The sequence below is a fragment of the Chiroxiphia lanceolata genome, chromosome 2, assembly GCF_009829145.1.
Source record: "Chiroxiphia lanceolata isolate bChiLan1 chromosome 2, bChiLan1.pri, whole genome shotgun sequence".
NCBI classification, from domain to species: Eukaryota; Metazoa; Chordata; class Aves; order Passeriformes; family Pipridae; genus Chiroxiphia; species Chiroxiphia lanceolata.
Window position 1 is genome coordinate 16,127,170 of NC_045638.1, and position 20,190 is coordinate 16,147,359.

General features: G+C 47.4%; 2 protein-coding genes and 1 non-coding gene across 3 annotated transcripts in view; 2 read left to right on the forward strand and 1 right to left on the reverse strand.

The window, feature by feature from the left end:
- The window catches only part of PPEF1 (protein phosphatase with EF-hand domain 1), a 41,282-nt gene extending 40,005 nt beyond the window's left edge, over positions 1–1,277 (reverse strand). The window contains exon 1 of the mRNA XM_032677935.1: positions 1,180–1,277. The gene's annotated coding sequence lies outside the window, so the exon portion shown is untranslated. The remainder of the gene's footprint in view (positions 1–1,179) is intronic.
- On the forward strand, positions 1,247–1,319 carry TRNAV-UAC. The gene has a single exon. It is a non-coding gene; the product is annotated as a tRNA-Val (tRNA).
- Positions 1,320–2,510: 1,191 nt separating this feature from the next.
- RS1 (retinoschisin 1) lies at positions 2,511–19,229 on the forward strand. The gene is given in 12 exon segments (XM_032677936.1): positions 2,511–2,615; positions 6,230–6,322; positions 11,743–11,750; positions 14,398–14,415; positions 14,720–14,825; positions 17,478–17,619; positions 17,762–17,775; positions 17,778–17,902; positions 17,904–17,957; positions 19,075–19,125; positions 19,127–19,171; positions 19,173–19,229. Coding segments are annotated over 11 exon segments (672 nt in total). The 5' UTR covers positions 2,511–2,615; positions 6,230–6,270.
- Positions 19,230–20,190: the final 961 nt, after the last annotated feature.

The following is a 20,190-nucleotide window of genomic DNA, read 5'->3' on the forward strand; positions in this document are numbered from 1 at the left end:
GTGGGATGTGAGGCGAGGTTCAGTGTGCTGAGGACTGCGGTAATTCAAATAGTGCAAAACTCCAGGTAAAACGTAACAGATGAAAGAAGGCAATTATTGTGGGGTGTAACAGATGGCATAAGGTTCCTGGGTGAATGGATACCTGATGCGGATGGGCACCGAACAGGAAGGATCCAGTCCCGGAGTTGTTCCCAGCACAGCCCGACCCGGTCCTGGCCCTGAGGGCGCTGGGTGACCGCGGGCGCGGGGCGCCCCCTGCCGGCGGTGGGGCCATACGGGGGGAAATCCCTCCGTCCTCTCCAGGGCGGATTGTGAAAGCCAAATCCTCCCGCTTTCACGCCTCCTTTTAGAAACACGAACGAGCGTGTCCCGTGCTGTGCCCGAGGGGATCGAACGTCTCTCTCTTTTAGATCCATTAAGGCACCGCGCAACAGCTTCCTCCAGGGCGTAACTGACACAAATGCCAGGCTCTGCCTTTTCTCTCAGTGCGTTATTCTTTTTAAAAGGCCTCCGGTACCGAGAAAATCACCTACACCTTCCTCCCCCGCTGAAAAGAGCTGGAACACCTCGCAGAAAGCAGCGAGGCGCCTTCCCACGACTGGTGTACACGAAATCCACGCAGCCGGGCTCCTCCGGAGCAGCGGGGGCTCTGCTACACCTCTCACGGAGCTCGGCCCGCCTCTCCCGCGCTTGGGCCAACCTGATGTGACACGCTAGGCCAGCGACCTTTGTGCTCCTCTTCTCCGGGAGAACAGCTCAGCCGGGCGAATCCTGGGAGCAGCAGGATGCGCTGGAAGGATTGCCAGCCCTTTCCGAAGCGGGGCCGGAGGCAGTGACGTGAGGAGCACACGGTCTGAAGGCAAAGAATGGATTCGGTACAGCATGTATCGAATACATGCAGGGGAAGGGAGCACCCGCCTAAAGCTGTAACGCAGCCCTCGTTCCCCGGGCTTGTTACCTGCCCTTGCAGGCCGTGTTCGGTGGGGCAGAGCGGGGCCCGCGGCTGCCCAGCACGCAGGGGCACAGAAACCTTACCTGGAGATACTGAGGTGATTTATGCCCTTCACTGCCCTCTGTAGCTATGTGAGGGGCAGGATGCGCATTAGGGTAATTTTTGATACTAGAACTGTTTTTAATCAACTAGTGATTAAAAAGAAAACAAGAACCTTCCCCGCTCACCAAGGGAGGGAAGCACGGCCGGCGTTTCGTCGATAGGGGCAGTGCCGCGGCCGTTAACGCGTGTGGCGGTTCCATAGTGTAGTGGTTATCACGTCTGCTTTACACCGAGAAGGTCCTGGGTTCGAGCCCCAGTGGAACCAGCGCCAAATTGTTCTTTTTCTGTTTTGGCTCACCGTGAGTTTTCATAATTTCCTTCGAAGCGAGGAGGATCGGTTTAGCTGCTTCCTCCTGGAGACGAGCAACTTAATAAGCACTTAAAGAAAGCCCGGGTCCTGCTTGCGGCAGAAGGCGGAGCAGTGCGTTTCGAGGGGAGCAGATAAGCCCTTAAGTGGGAAACCCTGGCCCTCAGGAGCCTTTCCACACGCTTTAACCTCGCGAGAGGAGCACTTTTCTGCCAGCGCAGGAGAGGCATCACCACTTTGCCAGCGTCCCCTGGATGGGTAACCAAGGAGACCAGAGGCAGCCACAGCGGAGCCTGTGCCTCCTCCGAGCAGGGACAAAGGCAGTGGTGGAGACTGCAGCCCGATGCATCCCCAAGGAGGATGCTCACCGGGACAGACTGGAGCAGAGGTCCTTTCACCTCTGTGCTTGGAGAAGAGCTTGAGCGCTGGGGAAAGGCGGCGCTTATCACGGCACGCAGTTAGCAAGGACAGTTAACTCCATCCTGATTTTCCCCAGTACTGTGTATACCGGTTTATTAATTAGGAAACAAAGAGCCATCTCAGCTTGCCTCGGAGCAGTTTAACTTTTAAATTATAACATGTTGTCTCATTTTGCACGTGCAAGTCTTTAGAAAAGGGTAACCTCTGGGCATGGATACTGGCACAGCACCTGTCCTCTGTGTGTAAGCCCTAATGAGTGCTGGGGCTCAGACATCTCTGCAGCAGGAGGACAAGGATGAACCCCTGCACTCTGCTGACCTGGAGTTAGCTCTTGAGTATCTTTGCAGGATCAGAGTGGGAGGGGGTGATTTACCTATCTTAAAGATTAAAGAAAATTGGCTTAACTTACCTTGATCAGAGTCTATTAAGAAACTTTCTTTAAGCATTATACTTAAGAAACTATTAATCCTTGTCAGTGCTTGCTCTTACTAAAGAAACACACTGAGGCATGGGCAAGCTGCAGTTAGAGATTGCAGAGCAATTCAGGCATACCTAGGCCGGGAAACAAAAGCTCCCTTTGGGTAGAAACCACCCATACTTCACATAGTGAGACCTAGCATACTAAGATCATAACATTAAAAACCATAACAATACTTAAGGGCCTGTGTATGCCACAATCTGAAAGTGCAGATGTATTGGAGTCTGGCTTTCCTCTGCTCGTTTTGCTTAGCAGTGTGTATGCAGCTCACAGGAGGTGAAGCCAAAGCAATGTGTCCCACCTCTTGGATAAACTGTTTTCCACTGACTGCCTGCTTCCATGATACAAGCTCAAAGGTGAGTCAGGCTTAGACTTCTCCTAATGTAGGATATGCAAACCTCTGGTGTAGGTACTTCCCATCTAATAGGGATGGTGATCCCATGGTGCCTACTCTGCCATTGACCGCCACAGCACCCCGAAGTGGGTTGTTACAGAGAGTGGGCCTAATCCTGGTGGTCAGCACAGGGTAACTATCTGCATCGTGTTTTCTTACATTTAGGAAAAGGGGCCCTTTTCAGAAAAGGAAGCTTAAGCTCACACTTCAGGACTTGTAGAAGAATATGTTATTCTAAGAGCCAATCTTAAGTGTGTGTAGGTCAGAGTAGCTCCCATCCATTTTGAGAGGATCCAGCTCCTGACAGTTTGATCAAGCTCTAAAAGTGCTGGACAGTCTTGCTCTTCCACACATCAGTATCGCTTCTGAGAGTGGCCATGGGTTCACATGTACATGTATAAATGTGTATTTTTGTGCGTTCCCTAACTGTGATAAACCAAAAGTGTGCAGTCACACATTCCTGCTGAGACATTGCGTGCCATGTGTGTTCAGCTTCCAGACGCCACGAATCGATGCGTGACACTCTGAATTTAGCTGTCTGGCACTCTGACTTTGGGAGAAATATGAAATTGCTATGTGGAGTTGCACTTCTCTCTCACGCACCAGTACTTTTGCCTCCTCCTTCTCCTCTGAGGCCACACACACAGTGCCAGTCAGACTAAAAGCATCTCAGTGGTGCAGGGTGATCTTTGTGTTATTTCCCACAATCTGGAGGAAGAAAACACACCAAGATTTCTGAGGGCTATGAAAACATACCAGAATGTCTTAAGGCCAATGTGACATGACCTAGAGCTGGAGAAGATGTATGGCCAAAAGAGCAAACCCACCCAGTCAGTTCCTGCCCTTCTTTTACACAGCAGTGGGGATGTCACCAAACTGTCATAATTTGGGCCATTTGTGCTAGTCTCAGTTTTGTTCTGTAATCAATGCCAGACTTAATTTTTTTCCTTTTTAAAATTTTATTTTTATTTTTTAATAAAGGCAACTGAAACAGTTTCTGGTGCTGTATTGTGTAGTGGCTTTTAAATATTTTCTGTCTCCTGTACCTGAAAATATTTCCATGTTTTCTAGGAATTAACTACGTTATTCATTTAGCAATGTTGTCTGCAGTGGCAGTGTGGTTTTGCTCTTTACAGTTATTAAAATGAAGGACCATCAACACCATTAGACACAAAGGGCTTGAATTGCATACTATTTATATGGGGACTTTAATTTTAAGGCTCTTCTAATCTTCATGTGAACCAGTTTGATATTTTGAATGCTACAGACACTTTTTAAACGAAGTCTGCTTTTCTTTCTTTGTGGAGGGAATTTTATAATTGGGCAGCCACCAGTCTTAAGAGTGTCCCTTTGGATGAAATGTCCTTTGATAAGAGCTGTGCTATTTCTGAACACATTCCCTGAGCTATTGTACACTTCTTACAAAAAATCAAAACCTATTAGGAGCATGAGGTTGACCATAAACCAAACTGATTTTAAACTGTTCGGGGTCATGGAAGAGAATTTGGCTTTTCTTTTTTAAAACATGATAGGTGATTTCTCTCTGTGTGGGCAGCTCTGCTTCCCTGTAACCTGTGCTTACAAGACCATAAGGTGAGAGGCTGAAGCCCTGGTCTGGTTTTCCAAGAGATATGTGGATGAAGGTATTTAGGGATTTTAAGCTGGGATTTTCAGACCCATGGGATTTAGATACCTGCTCATCATGGCAGAGAGAGAGCAGATTCTGAGTGTCTTCAGCAGCTCTGGAAATCTGTGTCTCTGTGGCAGACCATTTCAGACTGGACAACAAAAAGGAGAGACACTCTTGTCTGGATACTGTGTAGAGCCTGGAGTAAGATGTTGCACTGCAGCAGATGCCCACAGGCTGCCCTGGTACCCTCAATGAGGCTCATGTTTTTTGCCTCCTGTCTGGACCTTCTGGTGGGTCTCACTGCCCTGAGAGGGGTGTTGCGTATGAACATAAGAGAGCATGGTCTTAAGCTGTGCCAGGGAGGTTTAGGTTGGATATTAGGAAGAAATTCTTTACAGAGAGGGCAATCAGGCATTGGAATGGGCTGCCCAGGGATGTGGTGGATTGTCCGTCCCTGGAGGTTTTTAAGATAAAACTGGATGTAGCACTTAGTGCCATGGTCTAGCACCACAGCAATAGTGGATCAAGGGTTGGACTTGATGATTTCGGAGGTCCCTTCCAACCCAGCTGATTCTATGATTCTATGATTCTATGATAAAGTGTCTGACCAAAAATCAGGAGCAGCCCCCTGCCCTTAAGAAAATGACCCCCTTCCTGGTGCCTGGGACAATCTGCCCTTCTTGTTTGTGCTGCCATGCATTGATTTGCTCCCGGTATTTGGGGTGAGCTGGCCCAGGTCCAAGAAGCAGAATGGCTGTGCATGGGTCTGCCTGTGATAACCCACCTCTCCAGGTAGATCGATTGAAGTGGGGAAAGTGTTGGGTTGAGAAGGTTAAACTCGAACTGAGCAAAACAGTGAGGCCCCTTGGCAGGAGACTCGTTCCATCCATGTCACATGCTCTGGGGAGGCTGGGATGTGTTGGTGCTGGAAACGTAACTGCAGTGGGATGTTGCGCCTGACGACCCATTTACAGGGCATGCCAAATTTGTGACTATCCAAAGACAGGTGAGATAAATCCTGCTCAGGGGACTATTTTTGAAAAGTCAGCATCGTTGTTTGCACAGCATTTTTTGAATGGATGTAGACCAGAAGACTAGAGACATGATTAGCTTAACTCCACAGCAGCCTACATGATCTATGCAGTGCTTTAATCTATTCCCAGTGCATACAGTCTGTGATCTTTTGAAACAAACCAAGCTGCTTCTGAAGCAATTGCTTTCAAAAGCCTCCATTAAAAATTCACTGCTAATTGCACATAATTAGCAGAGATTGGAGGAATGGGTGCAAGATCCACTGGAATCACTAGCAGTCTGTTATCTTGAACCTTTCAATCATTTTAAAATCAAATTTATTACTCTCTTGAACTTAAGCCTGTTGAGAGGATACTATAGGTAGAACTGTTAGCAAAGGCAGGTGTACATTTTTGGTTTGAGCTTTTTACAGCCTAGCAAGTAAACAACCAAAAAGTGCTATTTTTGTTTGATCTACTAATTGCCATTTTCAGCCCCACGCAATTAGGTGACTGGAAGAGCAATAAGGCCAGAGCAGATTTCAACATGCAACTATTATTAGGAAAGGCATTGGTAGTGTAGAGGTAAAGAACTGGAGTGGAAGTCAGTGAATACCTATTATATACAATAGACAATATATACTACGTACCTTTTATAAGCTTTAGTCATCTGCTTTTCTGTAGGGGGTATATGTGGTTTCTCCATAGGTATGTCCTTGTTTATTTGGACATATGCCTACATACTCATTCAGATTCACACTTAGAGTGTCAGTACCTCAATACTTGTTACCTTTCAAAAACTGTTGCAGATGACACATCCTCGAGGATGGAGCTTGACGGTAATAATTCTGTGGTTGGCTTGATGGTGCTTGAGCAAATGAAGGAGAGTAAGGTGCTTAGGCAATGCTTAAGTTAATCTCATGCCTTCCCATCAAGCCAAGCAGTACACTAAGGAGCTATTCACAACAGAGGAAAAGATGCAGTTCAAGATGGGAACAGTCCTGCTGTCTCTTCTTTTCTGGTACAAAGGTATGCACTTTGCCTCCTGAGAGGCGCTTTCAGATATGTCTCTTTGTGTTTCTTGTTTCATCCATGCTTTCGTCTTCCAGGGGCTATGGGGTACAGAGCAAGCTCTCTTTACATTCTCATGGAAGCATAATAATTCGAGGAAAGGCAAAATGTGAAAGAGATGTGTAATTTATGTACATGAGTGAGCAGTGTTCTTACAGCTCTATGAATATTCAATAGCAAAACTCTGTTTCACAAAATAATTGCAGTATAAAAAATTGCCATATAATTTGTCAAAATATGAATTTGCAAAGAAAATTGTAGTGCAGCTGAGCCAGTGTGTAAATAATAACATTGATTTGAAAAATGAGGTACAGCAAAACATGAAAGACTGGTCTTTCGTTAATCAAAACTCTTGATTAATCAAAAGCTGATCATTTTCTCTAGCAGCAAGAGATTGCTGATGAAGATTGGCTTTTTTTTTTAAAGGTCATTTCAGGTATTTTGGCCTGAGAGAGACTTCCAAAGGCACTTTCAGAACAAAATGCAATCATAAGTCAAGAAAATGGGAAAGGTATTTATCAATTTTGAGGCTTTCTCAAATTTACTTTGCAGAAAGGCAGCAACGAAAGCAGGTAGGCAGGAGCTAGAAGAAGCCAGAAAATTCAGGGTCACAATCTCCTTCCATTTTAATTAACCCAGCAGTAGAGAACAGGGACATAATTTTCTGGGTTGTGTTTAAATTTCTGGCTTCATCCAAGCCAATGGCAAAGCTGCGGGTTGCACTTGGTAAGTGCTCAGCAGTATCTATCAACATTACCATGTGAATCAAGTGTGATCTGTCAGAGTGAGGAGAAGATTAATCAGACAGTCCAGCTTTTCCCCCATGTATGTTGAATTCTCATTGTTTTGATTTGTCTAGTTCTTTTCTATCTTTCTGTGTTTCCACTTAATACTTTGATCTACAAATTTTCATGGGTAGGAAAGTAAATGTTACTCAACTAGCCATGCCTTCATTTCATCCTGTTATGTTTGGCTGTACCCCACTCTGTCTAATTAATAGATCTTCCTTTTAATCTTACAGCAAATATTTGTATGTTCTCCTCATACTTTATCTCTCCTCTCTCCTTTGTTTTACTTGGGAAGGTTACTGATGCCCAAGCCTCTTGGAAGACTGTTTTTATCCAGACTCCAGCATTTTTTTCCCTTTGGGTGGCATAACGCAGTTAGTCCTTGAATGAGTTCATATACCTTACTCTGAATCCAGACACAGCTTGCTTTTATAGACACCTACACATCAGGATAGTTTTGGAGAGCCTGCAGTGAAAAATACTTGCAGGGATCACTTTCAAGGCACACTCCTTTGATATTTAACTTATTTTCTTAATTTACTATGTTACTTAATTTACTGTTTTCTTTTGCTTCAATGGCCTAAGTGTCCTCCTCTGGATAAAAAGAGAGCAGTGACCCTTTGGCCTAGGTCCCCCTCACACTCCTGCCTTTTCTCTCTCACCACGAAGGGCTGCTAGGTCAGTGCTCCGAGCTACGTGCACTGATGTCACGATAAGCTGCTTAGCTTATTTTCTCTGGCGAGCGAAGTGGCTTAGAGGAGCACCCCCAGCTCCCGCGCCTTGGCTGGGCTTGGTGTTGCCGGGGACAACCGCAGCAGCAGCCCCAGCAGCAGCAGCAGCAGCAGCAGCAGAATATGGTGGCAGCAGGCGGGCTCCTGCCACGAGAGCCGCAGCAGCTGCTGAGCCCCTTCCATATGGCGAGGGGGAGCACCTCGAGGCCCCCGGATTGACATGAATGTGCTTTTAGCACATTGAATGTGACATGCCTTGCACCGCATTACTCTGTCCGTGCTCCCTACACGTTGAGGAATAAGCACATCTCAGCAATTTAAGAGAGTGGATTTTCTTTTTCCCCCTGTTTTTTTGTAGCTTTGAAAAAAAAAAACACAACAAACCACCAAAATAAACCCAAACCCAAATTAAAGGCTCAAACCCGCCTTTGGATGATGGTAAATACATCTTTAGTGCTGCCCTTTGGCATAATCAATGCATCTAGTGAAATTACTATGCAGGCAATGTTCTGCGTAGTTCTAAGCAGGAAGGAGCAACATGGACCGTAAGATCAGAAATTGGCAAAAGTTTTTCAAAGGAACACTTTGGGAAAAAAGATAGTTGTCCATCTCAAAAGAAAAGGGGAGAGGTTGATTTTTTTTCAACTATTTAATCTTTTTCCAAATATTTTCACAACATAAAAGACAGCAGGCATTAAAGAGAAAATTAATATTAATAAATAGAGTAATTGTCATTATTTAAATATGTTTTTATCGGGTTCAATAAACTAGTAAATATTAAATGTCATGTCATGTCATGGCTAGGCTTTGTGAACGAAGATTTAGGAAGGCTCTGTCCACATTTGTTACAGGCACGCTAGTGCTTATGAGGCCAATACGAGATAGAAATATTAAATGACACACAATTAAATGAATAAAATGGAAACCAAATAAAATAACTCAAGTAAAGAAAATGGAATGGAAATTAAAATAATAAACCCATGAAAAATCCTCACAAATGAGGAGGAAAAGAACAGCTGAGTTAAAGCCTAGAGAAAAGCTTAACACAAAGTATGAGGACCTCCTCCCCTCTTGCAGGATGACACTGATGCTGCTCCTCTTGCCCTCATTTTCTGGCTCTGAACCGTGCCTACCAGTGATCAGCAGAGGTCGTCCTCGCAGGCTGATGTGTGGGCCGGGGCTTTGGTGCCCTCTTGGGTGGTGCTGAGGCCATATCATCATCTACGGGGGAAACAGGCTGAGCATTTTGGCCACTGTGGCTTTACTGTGGTCGGCAACCCTGGATGGGCACCCAGCCTGACTCCAGTGTCTTTTGGTGGACACAGATCTGCATATGCCCTGGGGTCTCTGCCTGCTAGCATAGCTCCCAAGGACCATTTAAACCCATGCTTTTTAGAAATAGAGATACTGTTTGCTCACACGATGGTCCCATTGAGGCTGCTTAGCATAACCATGGAAAAAAGCCCTGGGGGAAAATCAACAAAAGCAATCACCAAGCAACTGGACAGGGGGGCTACTCTTGCCAAGGGGACCTGGGACCGGCCACAGCTGCAGCAGGGTCCCTGGGCCCTTGCCTGTGGCACATTTGGGAAAACACCACAGATATGGCAGCTTCCCTAATGCACCTTGTTACCAAGGCTCTGCAACCTGATGTGAGTCACCTCACTCGCCCTGGCACGATTTTCAGGGCTGGTATGTAAAAATAGCCTAGGTTAATAATATAGCAACCCACAAACTAGCCACCCAATGAGCACAGACCACCAATGCTTTTTTCAGTGTCTCAACCCTCTGTGTTGCTTTACAGGCTGTGTTACCCTAACTCTGCTTCCTGCTGATATCTAATGTGGTGCTCAGGGAGAAAGAGGGCTTTGCAATTGTGTGCTTTTCAGAAAGCATGGATAAAAACAGTGTCATTCAGTCCAGCTATACCTTTCGTTTCTGTGACATCTTTGTTGGGGCTCCAGTCATATTTTTCTGAGTTTTGAGGTGTTTTCCCTTGCCCTGTCCCATGACCCACAGGTGCAGAAGGGAAGCAGGTGACTATGCACAGTGCCCAGAAAGCAGTGCTGCACCATGGAGGGGGACTGCTCTCACTGGGAGGAGAGAAAGGTAATTTTACTCATCTCTCCAAGATTTTAAACTGAGATGGTGCTTGCAGAGATGAGAGACAACATTAACTATTTTCCAGCTGAAGCTTCTAGGACACCTAAATCATAAAGTAAATAAATAATTAAACTTTTCCACATACTTTTCCCTACAGTGATTCAAGTTTATGTGAACTTATTCCAGTAAGTTGAGTGACTGACATTTATTCTGTGTTATATTTATTTCTCTGTTTCTGTATTTTATTATGTGCTTTCTCATGCTTGTACATTTGTTATTAATTCTAGACACACTAAAAGAGGATTTGGTATTGCTGTGGCATTATGGTCAGGATAGTGAATATGATTTCTCAGAGTTACCATATCAAAATGTGCTTAGCCTTTGGCAGTAGGTTACTTCTGTCCACACTTATCTTCCTCCTTTCTTACTCTTGTTTAGCCACATTATTAATGATTACCAATTTTCTGAGACATGCAGTACCTTTTCCTGTCCTTAAAATGCCAGCAGCTGAGTTTCCTTGCTATTTATTGCCCTTCGTTTTCCCAGCTAGCCCTAAGTTGTGGCTGCTTGTTTGTCCCACTTCCACCTCAGGAAACCTGTGTCCTCCCCATCTTGGCATCCCAGAACTACCTCTGCTATCTCTTTTCTTTCTCCCACAAACCTGGACCAGCCCCTAGAACATCTATCCCCTCCATCTGCTCAGCAGCAGGGTCCTGAGTGGGGCCATCCCAGGGCCTGGGCTACAGCCCAGCCTCACTAAGACAGGTGCTCTGGCACAAAATCATCCTCTGGTTCTTGCCTAAGCCCTGGTCTCTAATCCTGACCTGTCAGGTGGCATTTGTGCATGATAGTATGCTGGACAAATGGCACTGCAGGGTAGGATGAAGGGACAGGAAAGGTTGCATGCCTTTCCTCCCTCCCTCCCACAAACACAGATAACAGTTTATTTCACTGAACTGATGGTTTGCTGAATGTCCTGAGGGAGGCTGTAAATAGTACTTTTGCTTTTAATGTTTGGGGTTTTTTTTCAGTCTTGTGCTTTTAAACAACAGCCCCTGGCGGCTGTGCAGGACTTATGGACTCTCCCATGAATTGCAGCAATTCGTTCTGTCTGACCTACAATTACCAATTATCTTGTAACCTTCCTTGAAGGCAAACACGCTCACTATAAAAGCATGCTGGCCATCACTTTTTTTTTAGGCTATTGGCAGCCAGCTTTCCTCTTCATTTCCTTTGTAGGACAGTGCCCATCACAGCTGTAAACACACCAATATATCAATTACTGTGTTTCTGGCCAACTGCAGGCAAGGACATTTTTTCTTTCCTTTTCTCTTCCAGCGCCAGGGGTTATCAGGCCACACTGCCCAATCAGGATGTTTGGCCATCTGCTGCTGCACTTACCCCAAGCCAAGCCAAGCCTGCCACTCCCCTGTGCATGGTTGGATGCTGAGCCACTTGTGGGAGCAAGCCCTTAGCAATTAACCTCTTCTGACTCAAAAAGACCAAAGCTGAACTCCTGTTTGAGATAATTAAATCAGTGAGTTATGCAGTGAGGGGTGGTGATCCCCAGCCCAGTGGGGACAGCCAGAGGGGCAGCACGCCGGCACCTGTGCCCTGGCGCTGGCTTTGCACCCTGTGTGTTGTGGGACTGACCCAATACAATATTGCCTTGAAAGAAGGCCTTTTGTGTTTGAAATTTACACCCTTGCTTGATTTGCAGTGCTGTCCCTGGCAGATGAGGCTAAAACCCTGGAAGCCACTCTTGTAGCTCAGGAGTAGGCATCTCTGGTTGAGTGCAGCCATCCCTGGCTGAGTGCAGCCACCAAGTGATGCTGGGGTGACCTGTGAGGAGGATTCATTTCTGGTGGTTGAATTGGTGCTATCGTGCACCCACCCACCTGAAAACTGTTCCTTTTCCCCCTGTTGTTTCACTCATAGATGTTGAATTTCCAGCTCCATGTGGTCAATGACATATCAAATTTTGATCTTGGCTCTCAAAGGAGGTACTCAGGAGACCTATGGAAGGGCTCAGCATGATCCCACAGCAATACCCTGTATCAGTCCTGGTAATCGACATCCCCTTTCCCCACATAGTGCACAAGAGTAGGCTTCACCACAATACAGTCATCTTCATGGAACATAATTTCTTAGGTTAATGGCTGGACTTGATAATCTTAGAGGTCTTTTCCAACCCCTTTGCCAGGCCAAAGTGCATTAAACCACCATAAGGAAAACCCAAAATGACACACAGAAGTTTTTACACAAAAATCAGTCTTCTAAAGATGAAAATGAAGTTAAGAAACATATAGCAAGCACACATTTCTAAATGAAACTTGAGTGCCTGCAAAGGGAAGGAGTCCAAGCCTGGAGCCCTGTGAGCTCAGACAATTGCTGGGCAGTGGGGACACATGAGGGCTGTGCTGGCTGGGGAGTCAGGCTCCCAGATTTCAGGGTAAGGAAGCTGCCCTTGCAGCTGGTCTCGGAGCAGGAGCACTGGCTGGAGGGGCAGGAGACACACCTGCTCTCCTGCCAGTGCCACTGCAGAATGGCATCAAACAGAGCACCAATCAGGCAGGAGAGGCACTACATTTCTTTATTGGCAAAGATGGTACAGTTTTGATAAGTGATAAGTCCTGGTTGTATTGTATTGACAAACAGCGTTAACTTAAACCGCCTTTATGCTGGTTTAAGTCAAATTCCTTTGCCCTGTGTGGCACAGCACAGAGGTGGCCTTGGGCTTGCACCTCTGCCTTGGTTTTCTCATTGCACAGTGAAGTGGACAGGGTTTGACTGGGTAACATCTGTGCTGGGAAAGGTGTAGTCCAGTGTTGTGAGTGGCCCTCAGCCTACGCTTTACGAGAGGCCCGATGCGGAGATGTGCAGCCTCGTTTTCCTGCTGAGCTTGTTGGGGTCTGGGTGCCCCCTGCCCTCCCTCTTGGGTCTGACTATAAGCCATATCTTTTTATTGCAGACCAATGTTTACTTCTTCTGCCAGGGCCAGTGCCTTGGGTTAATGTTGTAAGTTCCTGATGCCAGAAATGCGCCCTGGGACACTGAAGCACAGGAAACCATTCTCTGTTGTTACAGAAAGAATTTTTTAAAACTTCTTTATCATTTTGTTCTTGACTGTCTTTCTTTCAGACTCTTGATACATTTAGGCTCAGTGTCACACCCAAGGAGCAGTTGCATTCAGTAATAAACTTCAGAGCTTTGTGTATAGTTTATATTTCAGCTGATTATAATTGCTCTGTGTTTGTGAGTATTTTGAGAGGAAACTTGCCTATAGAAATGTGAGATGTAAATTCCCAGCATTAACTGGAGCTTCCTAGGCTCAGCAATGTGACAGTGTATGAATGAATAAATCATAACTAGAATTCAGTGAATAATTCAGAGCCTAATCATTTGGTAAAAAAGACTCTTTCCATATTCACAAACCTCTGGAGATGGCAGGTTTTCTCATGGCTTCTGTATGCAAGTTTTACCTGCTCAACAGCATGTTCCTTGGCGGCTTTGTAGATGCCCTACTGGCTTTGAAAAAGTGATGTTCGACATTTGACTTGTGTTGATGAGTTATCAGCAGTCATGGGACTATTTTTTTTTTATTATTTTCATAGATGTCTGGGAACTATCCTGCCAGTCCAAATGCTGTTAACACAGTCTGCTTTGGACTTCACTGTGAAGCAAGGAGAGCCTTTTCAGTAAGGAAAGTGCTCATAAAAAGCCATTGCTCAGTAAGAGGCAAGAGATAAAACAGGTCAGATGTTACAAAATAGTGTCTCTTCCTCTACCGCCACAATGACTGGTTTTCCCTAAGAAAGAAAAAAAAAGGGTGTCCTGTCTGTAAAATGGATTAGGAAGACCTATTTACATGACATTTTTCTCCATCCCGTCCAGAGTGAGTGGTCTCAGACCAAGCACCTTGTAGAGTGTCCCATCTCCTCCAACGGCACTTATCACTTGCAGTAGTGCCAGGATGGGATTTCAGCCTTGGAGTTCATCAGCTTACACATTTTAAGGAGAAAATGTGACAGGAAAAGTAGAGCAGGAAGGCAGAAAAAATGGATGTGGGCAAAATCAGCTATAAAGCAGAGACAAGTGGACTCGCATGAGTTTCTCCTCAGGGTGATTCAGGTGTGTCTGATCAGAAAGAGGAGATGCCAAAGACATCAGAAAGAAAACCCAGTGGAGGAGTAGCACAGACATGGACATAGGCAGTGCCCTGCTCCTGCCCATATCTCTTACCTTCCCCTGGCAATCAGCTTGGGGAAAACTTGGTAGATTCCTCAGTCCTTCCTTATTATTTGTCCCTAGCTCAGGAGGAATTGTATTTGTAAAGTTTTTTTGTAGCATCTTTGTTTCTAATCTCTCTCTCTCTCTCTTCTTCTCTCCACGCCCACTGCCCAGCTGCAAGGCCCTCTCCCCAGGAGAGGTAAGTGTCTCTGGCTTGTTTGGCTGCCAGGCAAATGCTGGGGCTCTGACACGGCCTAGCTCTGGTGCCTTGGGCAGAAGTAGGGGTGGCACCTGGCCCAGGCACATGCTCTGACTTCTGAATCCAAGGGATTCAAGTCATCCCATGTTTCATGCTAGGCTGTCATGAAGAAAGGGTCTCAGAGAAGGTGCAGCAGGCTGGGCAGGCATGAGCATCTGTCTCAGGTTCAGAACTCAGATTTAGCCTCATGTTGCTGTTGTTGATGACTATGTTGATTTATTGCTGGTTTTTACTTTCCCTTTAGGATGAGAGACTGGAGCTGTGGCACAGCAAGGCTTGCAAATGCGATTGCCAAGGAGGACCTAACTCGGTGTGGTCCAGTGGGACTAACAGCTTGGAGTGCATGCCAGGTAATGGACCAGTGTGCTTTTAGCCATGTTTGCCTGGTGATCTCCAGCAGCTTCCCCTCATGCACTCACCATTGCAGAGGAGGCATGTTTGGCAGTACTTGTTCCAAATCCAGCTGCTGTGAGGCTGGGGGAGCTGCACTGGTGTGAGGTGAGGAGTGACCCTGCACCGTCAGGCAGAGGCAGCCACCATTCCTGGGCCTTGGGAGGTCACCGAGGGTGGCCCATGCTGGCCAGTGCTCCCTACTGGCACCTATGCCTGGCATGCCAGCCTGGTCCTACTGAATATTGTCTTACTCTTTAACCTTAGCAGTGTACAATTCTCCATTTGAAGTCTTGCTACAGGCCTGGTACCACCTGTTGTCGTTTGCACCAAGCAATCACAGAATCACAACATGGTTTGGATTGGAAAGGGACCATTGAAGATCATCTAGTTCCAATACCTCCCTCTCCCATCCCCTTTATTGATAGTGACATCTTCCACTAGACTAGGTTGCTCAAAGCCCCGTCCAACCTGGACTTGAACACTTCCAGGGATGGGGCATCCACAGCTTCTCTGGACAACCTGGCCCAGTGGATCATCATCTGCACAGTAAAAAAGTTCTGCTTATGTCCAATCTAAACCCATACTCTTCCTGTTTAAAACCCTTGCCCTTTGAGAGGCAAGATAAGGAAGGAGACGTGGCAGGTTTGGTTGACCTGTCCATGGCAGATATGCGAGGAGCAGGGCTAGGTTTCCCAGCAAGGCCAGGTGTGATGGGTGCTCTCACACATTAGCATTATGCAGCTGAGTAATGAAGGCATCTTCCTTGACTGATAAAGGTTGTTCTTCTGAATGATGAATATTGCCACTGTAACTCTGCTCTCCCCAGGCAGGGGCTCTGCATTCCCCTTGCCTGGTCCAGCCCAGCCAACATGGTATGGCCTGGTGTCTCTGCTGCCTGACGATGGTTTGCAGAGCAGCCTCTGGCATGGCCGAGGGGAGGCAGCTGCTTCCCAAACACTGCTCAAGTCCTCCTCTGGATTGGCGGTAATGGTGTTAAATGCTTGGCTGATTTGGCCAGGCAGGCATCAGGCATCTGTTTTGGTGGTCCCTGTGCGTGGTACAACGGACTCACCAGAAGGTGACCTGCTAATTGCATTATGGTTTGTGTGGTCTGCGGATTAGTGTTGCTAAAAGTGAAGTTGGGTGGCGTTTGAGATAAGCCTAACAAGTAGTAAACACAAGGGGCCACCCCAGCCCAGTCACCTCTTGCACAAGGGGAGCAAGGCTTTTAACGTGGTGAAAAAGCATGATGTTTCCATGCCTCGAGGAAGGCGGGAGGGTGGCTATATGTTTTCATGGGAAAAACATGTTAATGAGGTACCGACTGAGCAAGATATGTTAATGAGATATTGATGCATACAGTATTGAACCTAGTGGAGCTTGCTAATGAGACATTGACCACATGGCTGCAGTGCTGGGGAGTTGCACTGGGGAGGCCATGGTCATACCGGGTTCTGGGGCCCCCCACTGAGGCACCCCACGTGTGGGTCACTTTTAACACGAGGCACCACGGCGGGTTGGTCAGGCACAGCTAAGGCAAGGAAATGTCCTACCCACAAGGGAAGCTGCACAGAGCTTTGCTTGCTCCTTTGCTGCTGAGACCCATGAAACAAACTATGCTAAACTGGAGAAAGGGACAGAGTAACCTTTGGGGGCTCCACAGGCTGCAACATTAGAAAATACTGCCTGTGACCCTTGTGAGCGCCTTCATTCTGTGTATCTGATACGCAGTGATAACCTGACTGAATAAAAAAATGATCATAACAAAAATCCCCACAACTAGGCCAGTTAGCATGCAGGTGCTCAGCATCACCAAAGTCCTGCATTTCAGAGCCCTGTGTGGTGACCCACACAGAAAGTTTAATGACGAATGAGTATTTCTTTCTCCAGTATTTTTTGCAGCCAGCAGGAGTCATGTTGAATTGTGACTGTTGCCAAAGACAGCTGTGGGGGCATGATTGGTAGCCTGGAGACCTGAAGTCAAAAACTCAGATGGAGATCCTGAGCCTTCAGTAGAGTCAAGCAAACACCTCACTGGCACCAGAGCATCTGCAGGTTTTCCACAAGGCAAGACCATCTCCCGACACAAAGATGGTCCCCATAGCAGAGAATGCAGAAGACCCAAGGGTGCTTGTAAAGCAAGCTTGATGATCAGAGCTTGCTCAGAAATTTTGCCAATCAAGACAGTGAATGGAGGGGCAGAAGGAGGTAAAGCCCAGCAATGTCAGTGCCTGACATTTCTCAAGGACCAGGCAGAGGCTGACAGCTGGAGGCTGGATCCAGGTTGATGGATCCAGTCTGGTTTTTCTTCCACATGCTTTTCAAGAAAGAGATTCATACTACAACATCTGAATAAGACCTTTCCCCAAAAATGTTTCAGGTGGAACAGGTTTAGTAAGTTTGAGAGAGAAAGAAGAGTTAGAAATTAAAATGAGTTAGAATGAAGATAACTATGGCCCCTGTGCAGGTTGTGGTCTGGGATTAAGAGCATCCTAGTCAGGGAGGAGAGGGAGTAGTGAAACCACAGGAGGTGTTGACAATGTGTGTGCAAACACACCCAGGAAACAGCCAGTCATGTCACTTAAGGTGTTTTTCCCCCTTTTCTGCAGAGTGTCCCTACCACAAGCCCCTGGGTTTTGAGTCTGGTTCTGTCACCCCAGACCAGATAAGCTGCTCCAACCCTGAGCAGTACACGGGTTGGTACTCCTCCTGGACAGCCAACAAGGCCCGCCTCAATGGCCAAGGCTTTGGGTGAGTTCCAAAATGCCTCTCTGAGGGGCTCCAGGGGCAGAGGGTGTGGGGTGCTGGGGGAACCCCTGGCAGCTTGGGGGCAGGACGGTCTGCCTGGAAGGGCAGCGGTAGAGGACACAGCAGGGCTGGTGTTGTCCCCCAGGTGTGCGTGGCTCTCCAGTACCAGGACACTGCACAGTGGCTGCAGATCGACCTGAAGGAGGTGAAGGTGATTTCAGGGATCCTCACACACGGTCGCTGTGATGCCGATGAGTGGATGACCAAGTACAGTATTCAGTACCGCAACCGATGAAAACCTCAACTGGGTTTACTACAAGGACCAGACCGGGAACAATCGGGTCAGTTGCAATTTGCTCTTTAGCCACTGGTGGAGAGGTGGCGTGTTTGGTGACATGAAGGCATTATTTCTCAGTGGGAGGTGACCCAAAATGGGGGTCCTGTGGCAGCAGCAGGGTGGATGGGTCTCAGTGCTCACTCCACATCTGGGGGTAGCACAGAGAGGGGCCATTTCCTCTGTGGTGAAAGTGAGTGCCATGCTGACCAGGGCAAAATAAATTTTTTGTGATTTCTAATGATGATAGTGGAGTCCAGATTAAGCTCAAGGGTATTAGTTGGCATTGCAGAGGAGGGAGCACCTCCATGATAAAAACCGCTTTCTCAGCTGTGGTTATACAACCCCAGCCCTGCTTGGGCACTGAGAAATGGGGGCCCCTTTACCCTAAGTCTAGAGCTAGTGCACAATGACAATGCAGAAAAACCCCCGAGACAAGATCTGTAACTAGTTATGTCACAGCCCACTGAACTGTTCTCACACTGCACTTCTTACTGGCTGGTTTGAAGCAAAAAAATTGCACTGAGGAAACCTTACAATGATGCCTGTGCAGCCCAGCTGGGCTGGGGGATGCCACAGCTGCTGCCTCCTAGGCATCCTCAGTGTCCATCTGTGGGGATGGCCCTGTCCTAGCATGGGAGGCTCTGGTGGCTTTGCTGAAGTATCAGTTCCTGCAGCCCTGGGGAGATGCTGTGCTGAGCTTTCCCCAAAAAACAGGTCATGGCAGCAGGAGATGCGAACTGCTGGCCAAGCAATGAGGAAAGGACCACAGATACATTTTTGTCTGTATTGGCATATGAGACAACCCAGCTCATGAATTGCAAAGGGTTTAAATTTTACCATGCATACTCCAAACATGGTGCCTTGCTGCAGGAAGGCAAGTGAGAGAGAATGGGGTGAGATTAAGTCTGGCCTGACTACAAAAAGTGCAGAAACAGTGGGAGAAAGTGTCTTACTCAGAAAACCGAATCAGCATGACAAAAATGGTCTGGCTATTTCTGATGTCTTTTGTTTTGAGGGTGGAGGGGAGGGAACCTCCTCCTGATCTAATCTGCACAGGCACCCCAGACTCATGGGACTGAATTTCCAGCCCCCTAACCACCTACCCACACCTCCCTTCACAGGTTTTCTATGGCAACTCAGACCGCTCCTCTTCAGTGCAGAACCTGCTGCGGCCCGCCCATCGTGGCCCGCTACATCCGCCTCATCCCGCTGGGCTGGCAACGTGCGCATCGCCATCCGCATGGAGCTCCTGGAGTGCCTGGGCAAGTGTGGCTGAGTGCTGTCTCCTGAGGTGGACGTGGAGGTGTCTGCCCATGCAGCTGCCCTGCCTCACCACTGCCACAGCTGCAGCCACGGTCCTGCGGTGTAAATGCCAGCCTGCAAAGGGAAGAGCGTGTCTTGAATAAAACATGGCTCCATACCATGCCTGGTCATTCAGCTGATGGGTGTTTCTGGGCACACGTGGGAAAGGCGGGAGGGATCAGGGCTTTGATCCCGTGAGATGTGGTGCTTCTGGCCCTGGTGTTAGGTTGGGGAAATCATCATCACAGCATGCTGTGAAGGCCAGAGTAAATGCAGATGGGGTCCAAAGGCAGGGCTTGGGTTCTTTTCAGGATGGCAGGTCTATGCCTGATTATTTGTCCCAGAGCCCAGCCCTCCCCCACGACCACCAGGACCAGGGAGGGTTCTCATAGGACAGACATGTCACCCTGCTTTTCCTCATGCCAATCTCTGCCATCCCTGAGACAGAATTGGGGCCAGATCTGGCCTGTCCCCAGTATGAGGGCCTCCACCTGGATCTCACACTCTCAAACCACCTCATGTCTTCTTATATCAGCAACCTTCTGGCCAGAGCTGCTGTGGCTGGTTTTGGAGCAGGCATCAGTGCCTTGAGAATGAGATGGCCAAACCCTCTGTGTATCCTGTCTGATTTTGCACTGACACATCTCAGGGGCCCCAGGGCACTTTGCTCCCTGTGGATGTTTGGGCACAGACATAGGGACTGCCCTCTATTAACTGTTTGATCTCCATGGCCTGATCGCCAGTGGGTGTGTTTAGCATCTGAGGAATCTGGAGGCTCTGATGATCAACCCATGTCCCTGGGGTGAAAACCTGGTTACTATGGCTCATGTCCCTGCCCAGCACAGGACTCAACACAACTTAGATACGAACTACAGCCCCACAGCTCCCATGTGGGAGGGTTGTAGGGAGCTCTGGAGTGACAGCTTTGGTTTGCC